We start from the raw sequence: 14,788 nt of genomic DNA on the forward strand, positions 1-14,788 counted from the left end.
GTGCCAAAGCCCTACCCCAAGTGATTCTAACTTCATTGGCATGATTGGAGCTGGCCATCCTTATAATTTTTCATGTCACTTATTTCTTTAAAAAATTTTTTTTTTACACAAGTTTATTCTTAAATGTACAACAGCCTCCAAGACAACACTTCATTTTAGCTATAGGTGGCAAGAGATGTGATAATAGGGAATCCAGATGTTAAAACAGGAATGGAATTAAGGATCACCATTGACCCAGGCATAAGGAACTGTTCACTTTTTGCCAGATTTCTTAATTCCACCTGTGGCCAGGGGGCCCTTCCCTGCAGCCTTCGCTATCAGCTCCTCAAGTTTCTTCTGCTCCTCTTTCTGCCTCTGCTTGAACGCCTTGTCTTCCTCGTCCATCTCCTTGGCCTGCTTCTTGGGCTGCTTCAGGGTCTTCTTCTTGCCACCTTCATGGCCGGCCATGGTGCCTGCCGCCCCTGCCCCAGACCCTGCCCCCGGAAGCCCCTTATTTCTAATGTGAGAACCATTGATTGATAGTTTTTACTTCCATGACACTTGGTGAACTGCGAAGGATTCTACAAATTGATAGAAATATTAATATTAGTGTTTTCTTCTTTATAGCAGTTGTGAAAATCCAGGCTGTTAAACCATTGACTTTCTGGAGAAGTAAATCTTCTGTCAATGCATGAGTTTCAAACTGCAATTCCTCTGTCATTCTAGAAGTCAGTTTCCCAGGCCGGATTGCATGCTGCCCCAAGCAAAGTGAAAGACAGAGAAAGCTAAGAACCATATGATTTCACTCATATGTGGGATATAAAACTGAAACTCATAGGCACAAACAACGGAAGATGATCTGACTTTGGGTGGTGGGCACACAATGCAACATACAGACCATGTACCATAGAAATGTACACTGTAGTCCTATATAACCTCATTAACCAATGTCACCCAGTAAATTTAATTAAAAATAAAATTAATCAAAGAAATAAAAGACAGAGGTTATTTCCTTAAGTGGCCAGCTGTTGATGTTTATAAAGCAATTTATGCTTCCACAATTGCTTTGCCATGGCAATCCTATTTATAAGAGTTATCACCAGCTCACTTTTATATCTGACCGGCTGTCCAGAGGAAAAATGTTAACTGGTTTACAGTTTATACTGTTCCAGAAGTTTTATGGTGAAAACACATTTTCCAGTAAGTCCGTCCCTCTGTTGTTCTGGGTTTCAAACTTAACGCTTCACCAGTAGATGTGACAGTTGGCTGGGATGTGGAAGCAGTCTGCTCCTCCTGGCCAGGAAGGCCGGTTGGTAAGCAGCAGGAGGCCAGTTGCAAAGCCAGCCTGAGTGCTGGTTCCTCCAGGCTCACATGAGCTAGAAGGCACTGCATTCTCAGTTGTCCTCATTTGGAATAAGACAGCAGGGTCTCAGTTCTTCTTTCCAGTGGGTCCAATGTGCTGGGAAAGTTACAAACAGAATAGAAGGGAGGTAAAGTGGTGAGGGACTTTTTCTATTCTGAGTAATTAAAACCCAGTTAATCTGAAGCTTCAATGTTCAGAACTCCCATTTGGTAGGAAGAGATAAATCCTAACAAGACAAATCTATTATAAATGCAATTTAATAAAGGAAACCTTCCTAATGATGTCCTAGTTTCTATTGGAGTTTAAAAATTTGAAATCAGAGATGGTCTTTATTCATCTTTGTATTCTCATCTAATTCAAATATAACTATAGTATATTTGTACTTAATATATTTTTTCAAATTTATTTTCATTTTCATCATGTAAACATATGCTTATAGTTTTTTTTTTTAAAAAGCCACTATAATTTCATGCCTTATAATGAAAAACAGCAGCCTCCAGTTATCCCTAGTTACACACTAGTTCCAATCTCTAGCAACTTAAAAAAGATTCTGATATTTTTTTCTGACATTTTTCTTATTTCTAAATAATACATTAATACTGACTTCTTGATTCATCAAATTTTGAAATTATTCATTAACCTTCTGTCAATTTCAGAAATGATCCATTGACCTATTATGATAGATGAAAATTTAGTTGTCTGTAACCTCCTTTTCCCCTGATTTCTTCTATCCATCCCTTTAAGCATAGTTACGCCTTATTTTGTGAAGTACTCATTTACATTCCTTCGTCCATGTAAATGTTATTTGATGCTGAGACAAGTAGTATACTGTGAGTATATTTTCTTTCTTGTCCATTTGTTTTCTTAAGTTATTTGCCTGTTTTTGCATTTATTTCTTTTCCTTTGCTGAAATGGTCTATCAATTTTTCAATGATTCCTTCTAAATGCAGCACAATTCCAATATGCCTCTCAATACTATTCTTTTCACATGTATTGATACATTGTCACATGTATAAAATAATCTCAGTTCCATTTTGTTACTTTTCCCTTGGAGAGTTCTTTCTCTAATTTTGTTCACATCTTCATGGGCTGTTATATAGAAACTAGAGGCCCGGTGCACAACATTCGTGCACTGGGAAGGGCAGTCCCTCAGCCCGGCCTGCACCCTCTCACAGTCCGGGACTCCTCAGGGGATGTCCGCCTGCTGGGGAGGCAGGAGAGGCGCCCGCCACCACCGCTGCACTCGCCAGCTGTGAGCCCAGCTTCTGGCTGAGTTGGGCTCCCCCTGTGGGAGCACACTGACCACCAGGGGGCAGCTCCTGCATTGAGCATCTGCCCCCTGGTGTTCAGTGCGCATCATAGTGACCGGTCGTTCCACCATTCAGTTGATTTGCATGTTAGCCTTTTATTATATAGGATGCTGAACAGTTCATCCTGTCTGTAGTAATCTTTTGATTACTTGGTTTTCATACTCTTGTAATTTTCTATCCTTGAGTATGGGAGGGAATTACTTTTATTCTATCTATTATCTATCTATCTATCTATCTATCTATCTATCTATCTATCTATCTATCTATCATCTATCATCTATCTATCTTTCTTTCAATCATCTGTCATCTATATATATTTCTAACAGACAAAATATGGCAAAAGTGATGGAATGTCACATTCCGAATAAAATGACTGTGACTTGTACCTTGGAATTTCTTTCTTAGGCATTTGGGTTCTCACTCTCTCTCTCACTGTTTTTCCTGGCACCATCTTTTTATTTCATGAATACAATATCTTCTCTTATCTCTCTGAGGTCACTCCAGTTGGTCATTCCAGATATGGAGGCAGAGTTGAAGTTGTAAATAAATTCTGAGCCCATATTATGAACACACTCTAAAGAGAACATACTGTAGAGAGTAAGAAAATAAAAAAGTAGATTCCTGAGCAACCACCTTTAGAGAATTTTGATTCTATAGATCTACAGAAGGGCCCAGGAACATATATATTTTTAAGGAAGTGTCCAGGTGAGCTGATGACAAGTTAGGTTTTGGAATACTGAGTGTGTGTTTTTTTCATCACATACTGGTTTTGAGGATTGAGGTCCAAATGGAGAATAAATGATCAACAAAGCATCCTGTGATAATGAAGTTGAGAAAATAATTTGGGTGCTGTGTAAATATTCAGGATCCTACATAGCTTGGGGAGGGTTTCCAAAATAATAGATAAAAAAGAAAAGAGCCTTGTTGGATACGGAGACAGTGTACTGACAATGAGTAAGGGTTGGATCTAGAATTAATTTAATTTATAGAAAATAAAGTCACTATTTCTTTCACACCTGAGTTTGTCATCAATGGTATATGCCATAGAAGAGAGATGAGAATATTGATAAAGAGCATCCAACTTAGCACTTGTGGTCAGGTTTGTTGTTATCAAAGACATCCTGGGGAAATGAACCAGAGAAATTCATATGCAATGTAATTCTGTCTGCCAATTCACCTTCAAAACATTCCATAATTTCAATAGTGCAGACCAGGCATAACTTTGTGATGAGGCACTACTTCTAATTTTAAATATTATTGGAAAGTATTTTTCTGATAATATTATATTTAAGTGATATTTATGAATAATGATAGTCTTAAACTTGAATATAATAAACTGCTCTGCTGTGACTGGTGAAAATCTGTCTCATGCTTTCTCTTCTTCACCTCCTTGAGTGCAAGTGTGTAGAATTTTAAAATTTAATTATTTTTGTATAGCCTGACACTAGCAGATGATTGGCAAAACTGAAAAAGGAGGAGAAGAGTGATAAATATCGAAAGAGGAGGAGAAAGAAATGAAAGAATGACAAATGAAGGAAAAAGATGATAGTAGAGAAAGAAAGAGAGGAGAAAGTACAGGGAGGATGTAAGAGGAAGGAAAAGAGGAAGGCAGGTGAGGAAAGAATCATGAACATTTGACAGGGAGAAGCAAACGGGAAGCAGGGGAAAGTCAGCCAATATCTCCCATTTCCCCATCAGATCAGAACAGGTTGAGGCTCTCAGGAACCTTCAACCTGCCCAGGAGGACACTTTGCTTCTTTTGGAAAGAGTTAACTTACATGGAGAGCAACTCTCTAAAGCTTGAAGATCCACAGGTAGTCCTTCACTGACGAGATTGGAACCCTTAGTGCCGAGTACACAAGATTCAGGAGGACATTCTTACTTTCTATCTGATTGTTTAAATAATGGGCAAGGTCTTGTTGTGTTCAGGAAGAGAGGTTTAAACTGTCACACTCTTCAAGAGCTGGAGCACAGAGCTGAGCTGCAGGTGCTCCAGCTGGAGAGGTCTCCCCTTGCTGTCATCTTATCCTTGAGCTTGATTAGAAACCTTAAAAATATGGCAGGTTCTCCTCCTGGAAATAGGAAAGTACATATTTCCTTTTGCTTTCTGGGAAGAGTGGCTTCTCTCTAAACACATCATTGATTTTCCTCTGTGTCTCAAGCATAAACCCAAACAATTGCATCTTGTTTACTTTTCTCTTTTCATTCTCATCAGCCATGCCATCAGGACATTTCAACAAATTATGCTGCTCGAGTGGCTGCCTCTATGCTAATGGACATAAGTAAATAAACATAGCCAGGAATTGGATCACATGGCCTTGGCAAAGTCACTATAGAAAGAGAAGAAAAGATACTCATTGGAATAATGCAGAGGAGTAGCCAGAAAATGCCATTAGGCAGATGTGGCCAACAGAAATGGTTTCAGCCGGTCCGTGCATCATTTCCGAAGTGCACAGTAGTGCTCTTCAGGCTGGGCGCTGTGACTAATGTCACTCTTCTGTGTAAACAGAATTTTCTCACATTTGAAATTGTTTATTTCAAGTCCAAGACTGAAAAATGTTAACAAATATTGGTATCCAAAAATGAATTCTCTACTCCTTTGCCTTCTTGAACAGGGAATCCTGAACTTGTAACAACTTTTATGATAAACTGGGACCAATTTTAGGGACTTCCATTACTGAATTTGGGGGTGATAGAAGTTTGTTACAGGCAGTTTTCTGTCTTCTATGTTAAACAATAAATTGTGATTTTCAAAGGTCTCTCTCTCTTTGTCTCTCTCCATGCCCCCCTCTGATTCTCTTATCCTTAGTCTTATTCTAGAAACCTGTCAAGGCACATGTTTTTGGTGCTTGAACTTTGTGATGGCTATTTCAAGAGGTAAGGGACATTTTTGTTTAATTTAATTGCATAGTTGGAGGGCTAAATTTGTGAAAAAATATGACCTGAGGAAAATGAAACATGGCTTTATATAAATTAACACCTTGCTTCTTAACCATTGCAGGAAACTCTCCAAATAGTCTATTATTACTTTTAACCACTATTTCTGTCACATTGCAACCTGTGCCATTATAAACTTTTCATTCCCGGGGAAACATACTAGTCAATTTCTGGACTATTCTGTGTGTGTGTGTGTGTGTGTGTGTGTGTGTGTGTGTGTGTGTGTGTGTACATGCTTGTTAGGGGAATTTATCTCTCAATCTATTCTACTTTTATTTATTTTATTATTATTATTTTTACTTTTTAATCCTCACCAGAGGATATTTTTCCATTAATTTTTAGAGAGAGAGGAAGAGAGAGGAAAAGACAGAGAGAAATATCAATGTGTGAGAAACACATCGATTGGTTTCCTCCTGCATGGGCCCTGACATAGGGCTGGGGAGGAGCCTGTGACTGAGGTATGTGCCCTTGACCGGAATCGAACCTGGGACCCTTTGGTTGACAGGCCAATGCTCTATCCACTGAGCCAAACTGGCTAGGGCTCAATCTATTCTAGTTTTAAAACAAATAAAAAAACAAGTTCTGTTAAAAAAAATTGAATTCTTTAGGAAGTTTTTGACTTAAGCTTATTTTTTAAGACTGCCATTTGAAAATAACTTGTGATATAGCCAATTTTGCTTTTGTATTAGGCATGGCATGAGTGCCTTCTATACATGATCATTGACATTCTGGCAACCAATGTCAATGCTGTTTATCAGAAAGGGAATGGGATGACATCCACTGGAAGCTGATTTCTGCCATTCACGAGCACTCTGAGACTCCATGGATTCTGTCCCACAAACCCAAGTAATTATAGTTATAGAATTCACTGGGTTATCATATTTACAGTCTCTTAATGTCATCTTTTCTTATATATTGACTACGAAAGAGTACTTTAGAAAATATCTTCCTATATATGAAATGTCTTCGTGTGCTCACCCATGTTGCAACATAACATGATACTCAACTGCCATGTGTATTTCCAGTTTGAGGCCGCTATACCTTGGCTCCAATTTGACCAAATTCAGCAGCTGCCAGAACACACTATGACAAATTGGAGGGAGGCTATAATCAACGAAGGATTTTTGTGGCTTACAAAGGCACCCCAAATTGCCAATAATGAATATTCCATAAGCAAGAAGGCCTTTTCCGTTCCAAATACTATTAGGAAAGTGGAGATTCTGTCAAAAATACTTACTTTGCTAAATACTTTTGAACTTAGCAAATGACTTTAGAGATTAAGCAGAAAGACTCCAAGCACGAGTGCCACTTACATCCAAAGTGGGACTTTCATGCACAAACGCACTTCAGATGAAACCTCTCAAAATCATACACATCTTCCAAAGGAGATGAGAAATGTGTTCATATTTTCCAAGGGCTCAATCTCAAGGTCCAATCAATGTTGTTTGTATTACTGGAAGATTTCTGTTTATAAAAGATTAGAAGTGTTCCTTCCAGTGATTAGGAAATAAATTGTTCACTGTTTGGAAGACGACTGGCTTTCTCAGGTGTCTGGATGACTTTGTATTCTTTGGAGTTTTTCTGATAAAGTAGAACTACATTAAAAACTTGATTTTAGAGATATTTTGAAACATTTTAAGCTAAAGGGACCTTTGGGAGTATCTAGTTAAGAGGCATGATTTTAAAGATGAGAAAACCAAATCCTAGAAGTGAAAGAAACATACCAAATTTATGCTGTAAGTTAGGTTGATCTAACTCTTCTAAGTTTATATGACCATTCCCCCCTCCCCCATTGTTAATCTCTTCACTATGTTGGCCACTATCCTTGTTAAACTCTTTAGTATCTTCCATTCAGATTGCTATAGAATCCAATTTTTTTTCTTCCTATTTGTGTTTCTTTCTCCTAGTGACCTACCTGTATTCATATGCTTTTCTTTTAATAAGTTCAGCTTACTGGTTAGTAGCTTTCTGGTCTTGGTCAAGTCAATTTAACTATCAAAACCACAGCTCATTCATCTTTACAATGTAGCTAATAACATTTTACCTCACTGAGATGTACGAAGTAAAGGGGATGATGTACATGAAAGACTTTCACAAACTACAAATCATTATATACATATTAGATATTCCTATTTTAATTATTAAATATTTTATCTTGTTATCCCCAATATTAAAAAAAAAATCTCCTGCAGCATTTAGATTCAACTCATTTTCTCAGCTTTAAAAAGCCACTATTCGATTCCAGAAGACCTTTCTGATGCCTTATTCATGATCTTCTCTAATTCAGCTCATCTGCTCACTATGCTCTGATCCTGGATCCTATTAATCTTATGCCCGTATTGCTATGATAATCTCCTCTTACAAAATACACTCCTTTTCTTCATCCACCTTCCTTTACTTTTCCTTACATTTGTAGCACAACTCCTCACATATCTCTATTAATTATCTAAACCTCCATACCTTCTATTTCTTCAGAGACATTTGACACATATACCCACTTATTCCTTTCTGGGATGCACATCTTTCTTTCTTGAAATCTAAGATTCTGCTCTCTCTTGGTTTTTCTTATCTAATCATCACTCCTTCAACGTCTTCATTTGGTCCTTCTGATATTGTTATATAAATAAACTAGAGGCTCAGTGCATGAAAATTCATGCACTGGAGTGGGGGGGGCGGTCCCTCAGCCCAGACTGCCCCCTCTCACAATCTGGGAGCCCTCAGAGGCGGGAGATAACCTGGCAATCAGCGAAAGGCGACGCCCTCTCACACCTCTGCTGCTGCCACTGTTAGCAGCGCAAGTTTCGGCTAGCCCTGGTTACCTGAGCCTCAGGTGGTGCTGGGCAGCTGGGCAGTTGCCATCTGAGGCTTGCTTATGCCATGGGCTGGCCCTGGGCAGCTGGGGGGCTGAGGGGACTGGGGGACTCTGGAGGCAGGTGCACCAGCGGGGCTGGGGGAACTGGGCACTGCCATCTTGTGGCTGTGGGCACTGCCATTTTGAGGATGTGGCAGTCAATTAGCATATTTCCTCCTTATTGGCTGTGGGTGCCGTCATCTTTGAGGGTGGGACAGTCAATTAGCATATTCCCTCCTTATTGGCTGTGGGTGCTGCCATCTTTGTGATAGTGTGAGTGTCAATTAGCATATTCCCTCTTTATTAGATAGGATATTGGAGTGCCTCAGACCTCAATGTTTGAACATCTTCCCTATCTCATGTACTTCCCTGATGAGCTCATTCTGTGCCGTGACATTAATTTTTACTTATATGCTAATATAGCCAGCATTTACCTTGAGCTTCAACTTGTCCTTTGGGCTCTAAATTTTTAAGGACACAATCACTTTCCTTCTGAACATCTACATTGATAAGTCTGATAATCAGCAAACACTTCACATGAACATCTACATTGATAAGTCTGATAATCAGCAAACACTTCACATGTATTTTTTTTCTCTCCAAATCTGTTCCTTTTTCTGACTTCCTTATTCAGTAATTGGAAACAACACCTCTTCATTTAATTAGGTAAAAATTGCCTGATGTTATCCTGACTCCTTCCCTCCCCCCCGCCCCTTTTTAACGTATTACATCTTGTCTGTGTTGGTTTTATGAGGCTGCTGTAACAAATTACCTCAAGCTTAGTACCTGAAAATAAACGGGAATTTATTCTCTCACAGCTCTAGAAGTCCAAAACCAACTTAACTGAGTCCAAATCAAGATTTCCAAGGCTCTAGGATAGAACCTGTTCCTTGCCTTTTCCAGCCTCTGGCGGCTCCTGGCCTTCCTTGACTATAGCTGCATCACTTCACCCTCTGCCTCCCTGGTCATAGTGCCTCCTCTTCATTTAAGTGCCAATGGAAGCTCTCTCTACCCCTTTCTTATCACACTTATCATGCTTATGAATACATTTAGGGCCTGCCTGAATAATCCAAAGTTATCTTCTCCTCTCAAACTCCTTCCCTTAATCACATTTGCAAAGACTCTTTTTCCAAAGAAGGTAACATTTTCAGGTCCCAGAGATTAGGACCTCATATCCTTGGATGGCCATCATTCAGGCTACTACAATGCCCATCAACAAATCCTTACAGTTCTGTTTTCAAAATATATTCAGAATCTCACCATTTCTCACCATTTCCATAGCCACTACCCAAGCCCATCGTCTCCCATCTGGATGAATGCAGTAGCTTCCTAACTGATCTTCCTGTTACAGAGCCTGCTCTCTGCAGTTAATTGTCAACCCAGCAGCCAGGAAAATCCTTTAAAAAGTTATTTCAGTTCATGTCACTGTTTATGCTCATAACATTCCAAGGATTTTCATCTTCAGAATAAGATCCAAAGTTTTAACTGGGATTTACAAGGCTCTCTTTAATCTGCTCTTCCATCTGATTCATATCTTATTACTATTTCTTTCCTAGGTTACTCAGTGGAGATATGCTGGTTTCCTTGAAAGTCCTCGAATACACCAAACATGCTCCAACCTCAAGAAATTTCTTCTGCCAGAAATCTTCCTCCTCAAGCTAGTTTCATCGTTTGCTCCATTCACTTTATTCAAGTTCTTACTAAAGTATTGTATTTTCATAGTGACTTTGCTTGACCACTCAGTTTAGACTAACCCTCCTTCCTGTGTCACTTTCTAATTCTTTACTGTGCTTTATTTTTTCCTTTTAAACACATCAGCACACTTTATAATATGTTTATTTGTTTATTTATTGTCATCATTCCACAAACAATATTAGCCCCATGTCAGTTTTGTTCCTTGGTTGGCATATGGTCTGTGCTCTCATTTCATGAAAAGCCCTAGAGATACTACCAAAGGGATTGCAATTTATACAATAGGATAATTAAGTATATCCTGGCAAGTTTTGAAAATATAACATATGGTTTGAGTAACTTAATAGAAGACTTTTTATTTCAAAACCTAAGCATAATGCTAAGAGCCAAGCCATCTTCTCTCGAATGAGGGGAAATGCCATCACTTAGTGAAAATTTTTATTACTTTGTGGAATTTAAATATGTGACTGTTTTAGTTCCATAATTGTCTTAGTTCAAACAATATATCCTCTCCTATTTGTGGTCTCTTCTCCTGAACTATATAGGGCCCATAAAGTTAAAATGGAACAAATAGAGGCAGAGTGTCACCATAGATTGAAGTCTAAGAGGAAAGGACTGAGATTCAGTCATTTAATTATCTGACATTCCCTTTTCTAGCCCTCAATGTTGGCTAGAGGGATGCCTGTAGAAATTATTTTGCATACTAATCACCTTGGAATCTTGTTAAAATGCAGATTCTGATTCTGTTGGCCTAAGCAGAAGCCAAAGAGTCTGCATTTCTAATGAATGCTCAGGGGTTCAAATGCTGCAGGTCTGTGGACCACATTTTGAGTAACAAGGAGCTAAAGAACACTGAGATCACAGAACACAAGCTCTTTTTACTTTTTTTACTGGAGCTCTGAGTTTTGCTGGGTGGACTATATGGCACTAAAAGATTATGTTGGGAGGTGGGATCTCCTGTAGAATGTTTTCTAGACGTCTCCATAGTTGTGTTCTTTTTCCTTTCAAACTTGAGTTACCACTGGCTGGTAGCCCTAATCCTATAAATGGCACTACCATTCTCCCAGTTATAAACTCTTGCAAGTTATAAGTTATCTTTGCACCTTCAGCCTTTTCCTTCATCTCCTATATTCACTCATATGGCAGGTTATATTGCTAACCCACCCCTGTGCCAACCAGTTCTGTCTCCTTTTCTCCCTCATGGCTATCATTATCACTATTTACTCTGAACTTGCATTATGGTGGGATTTACATGTATTGTCAGAGCAGGCATTTAGTTAGTTATTAATGAAAGAGAAGGTGGTTCTGGGTAAACCTGATTAAGTTGGGAAACAGCAGTTTCACAGTAACCCTGGGGACTAACCAGCATCATTCTGGACAACATCCTAGGCAGGACAGATAGCTTTACAACCACAGAGGGTGGGATGGGGGGAGGGGTGGATGGTGAAGGGGAATTCCTTTCACTAAGTGAATGTGCAGTGGAAGCCAAATGAGAAGCAGAACCATGAGGCATGTGCAGTAAGAGCCAAAATGGAGATCATAAAGGGGGAGGGGACTAGCCTGGGAAAGTCTGGAAAAGGATGAGATTGGGGAAGGGCCCAAGATCTGGGAAGAGCCAGGAAAGAGATTGGGTCATTTGAAAGAAAGCCCGCTCTTCCCCAAACCCAAGGAAATATATGAGATCTAGACAAAGAACTCAGCACCGCACCCTCCTTGGAGCACATCCATGCTCTTCCTTCTCTCCACCAGTACTTTTTGCCTTCTTTTCTCCTAAACTGTAAGGTCCCCAAGAGACTTGCCACCAGGGGAGCCGCAATCAGAGGCAGTGGACTCTCATTTTGCCTCTTCCTTTCCTCCATCCACTACCCTATAGCCTGCCCACTCTCCGTCTCTCCGAGAGTGTATGCTACATCTTTATGCTCTAATAAATCTTGCCACTGTCGCTTAAAACTCCTCCTAAGTGACTGTCCCTGAAATTCTTTTTTCTGGATACCACAGTAGAGCCCAATTCCTCCAGTAACAGTTTTGTGCATTTGAAACCTTAAAATGATCATGAGTCAGGTATATTTAAATTTTTAAATCCATTTTATGAATGAGGAGACTGAGGTTAAGAGTACAACTTGTCAGTTCACATTAGTAGGAAGTGGGGATGCAAACTTAAATCTGTCTGACTATAGATACTGCTTTTAACCAGTGTACTTATTGCTCTCCCTCAAATCTACATGTATTTTTACTAGGATCTAAGCAGATTTATTACTGCTTCCTATAACCTTAATTGCTACAGGCATGTGACCTTAAGAATATTAGAAGTTTTTAAATCATTGCCATTGGATCTATTATACAGACTGATGTAAGAATTTCTTCCTAATGCTTATTTCTGCTGGCCTCATTGCCTCCCAAATGTGCCAGTTGCCTTTGAGCTTCTATATCGTATAGTCATAACTTACCTTTCTTCAAAAATTTTCCACTTCAGCATAATTGAGATGCATCCATACCTCAGTGCCTTTTACCAGGACTGTCCTTCCCCTGCTCAACAATTAAAATTATGTCACAGAGCCAGTGCTAATATATTAAATATCATTTGTTTTGGATTAAAAAAAACATGCCTACCAATGAGGCTCAGGGGTTGAGCTTCAATCTATGAACCAGGAGGTCACGATTTGATTCCCAATAGGGGCACAAGTTGAGGGCTCCATCCCCAGGGGGCAGGGTGTGCAGGAGGCAGCGATCAATGTTTCTCTCTCATCATTGATTTTTCTATCTCTCTCTTCCTCTCCCTTCCTCTCTGAAATCAATAAAAATATATTTTAAAAAACATTCTTTATCTTCCTGAATATATGAGCACTTTATATCTTCTTTTGGCACTTATTAAAAGAGAGGCAATGAGGGGGTCATGATTTAACTTCTAGTTAAAGACCTGAATTCAAGTTGGAGCACTATTAAAGCAACTCTTTGGGTCACCATATTCAATTGTGCCAATGAGAGAGTGAGGCAGGGCTAAATTCAGTCTAAATCTGAGTCCAGCAGTCTTTCTGATTTGGAGTTTCATGAGAGAATCAATCTCTAATCCCTCAATGCATCCATTGTATGCAATGAATGAAAGTATCTGCTCAGCATATAGAATGATACCATGTATGTACATCCTTGGGAGAACTGAGAAGGGTCACTGAAAACATCAATTCTTATTACAGTTCTGTGGTTCAGATCAGGAACTCTGCTTGAGATAGGTTGGGAGGCTCAGGCACACTTTTGTAATTCATCTACCTGGAAGGGGCACTTTTTTTACAATTTGCACAAGGGCACTGTAAGTACAAGCAAAGGCCTTGCATGTCAGAGCAATTTATTAGCTTAACTGCTATACAAACTCAAGGGCTTACTATTATTATAATTATTATGGATATTTCTCCTGGTGAACTCTAAATTCCTTGAGACAGAGACTGTGTTGTACTCATTTGGGTATGCTTCTTGCCATCACCCTCTCTGACCCTCTACTTGTATTCTAATACTTCATTCATACCCAGTTCTTTATAAATAATCTTTTGTATTTTCCTCTGGTTTAAAGAAATTTGGTCCAGTTATATCTCTGTGTTTTCTTAAGATATGATAATTTTTTTAATCAGACAGGACAGAAAAAAGAAAAGAAAGAAAGGTAGGCAATAAGCAGTGATAATGATTGAAAAAATTGCTTTCTTTGTCTAATTTCTAACTGTAGACGTCGCATGCAATGGGGATTGGAGGGCACTACCCTCTGGCATGTTTCTCCTCATGAAGTGATGGAACTTCTTGATAGAGGGGATCCCATTGGACTGAGACCAAGAACTAGCTTATTTCTCTTTTTCTGGGACTAAGTGCTTCTTGTAAGAATATACCACACTAGGTATAGAGGAGGAGGATTCTTAACAACAACACCCTTTTGCCAACCTTGTTGATGGACTTCAATTTGGGTTTAACTTAACTTAGACAGACAAATAAATTGGGACATTTTTATATTCCATATATTTTATATATAACAGAAATAAGGAAAGAAGCAGGCAAATGAGGCTGTCATATTTGTGTTTCTTGTGATAACTCAATTGGTTGCAAAATAAGTAACAGAAATTAATTGGTTTGCCATTGTAGAAGCCCACACAGGTATTTTGCTTTAGGTTTACTCCCTTTTTCAGACAAAAACGCCAAACACAATAGCACCATCTGTAATTTTTTTTACATGGCAGAACACAGAACAACCTCACTTAGAAAATTAGTCATGCCTGGTTCTTCCTCTCTCCTTACTCTGAATCCACTCTTTCCTCTTTGCTCATTGGCTGACTTTTCTCTCCATCACTTCCTCCAGTTCTGATGTCTGCTTCTGATCCCATGATTTTGAAAACCTATTCAGAATTCACTCTTCAGTGTCCTGCATGCAGGTTCCTAATGAGTGATGAGATCTGTGTACCTATAAACTCTGCTATTTTGTGCATTCCCTTAAGCATTGGGTCAAAGATTCCACAAACCTTTCCTCCTCAGGACCCCACAGCAGGATGAGTCTATGAATAGAAAAAAGGTATTTTTTTAAATAGCTATAATGTTTCTAATCCCCCATATTGTTTTTTGGAGGGGTATGGATACTCATCCCAATATTAAAATACCTGCATATTTGAAAATAAGAAGTATATG

General features: G+C 39.0%; 1 protein-coding gene across 1 annotated transcript; it reads right to left on the reverse strand.

Annotated features, from left to right (window-relative positions):
- Window positions 1-201: 201 nt before the first annotated feature.
- On the reverse strand, window positions 202-466 carry LOC307110331 (translation machinery-associated protein 7-like). Its single transcript, XM_079789409.1, has one exon. It carries the CDS (start codon window positions 445-447, stop codon window positions 253-255), a length of 195 nt encoding a protein of 64 aa, XP_079645535.1. The 5' UTR covers window positions 448-466; the 3' UTR covers window positions 202-252.
- Window positions 467-14,788: the final 14,322 nt, after the last annotated feature.

This window comes from Cnephaeus nilssonii (assembly GCF_951640355.1).
Source record: "Cnephaeus nilssonii genome assembly, chromosome: 13".
Lineage (NCBI taxonomy): Eukaryota > Metazoa > Chordata > Mammalia > Chiroptera > Vespertilionidae > Cnephaeus > Cnephaeus nilssonii.

Coding starts and splice junctions, on each gene's coding strand:
- LOC307110331 (XM_079789409.1), bottom strand. CDS start 447: ATGGCCGGCCATGAAGGTGGCAAGAAGAAGACCCTGAAGCAGCCCAAG.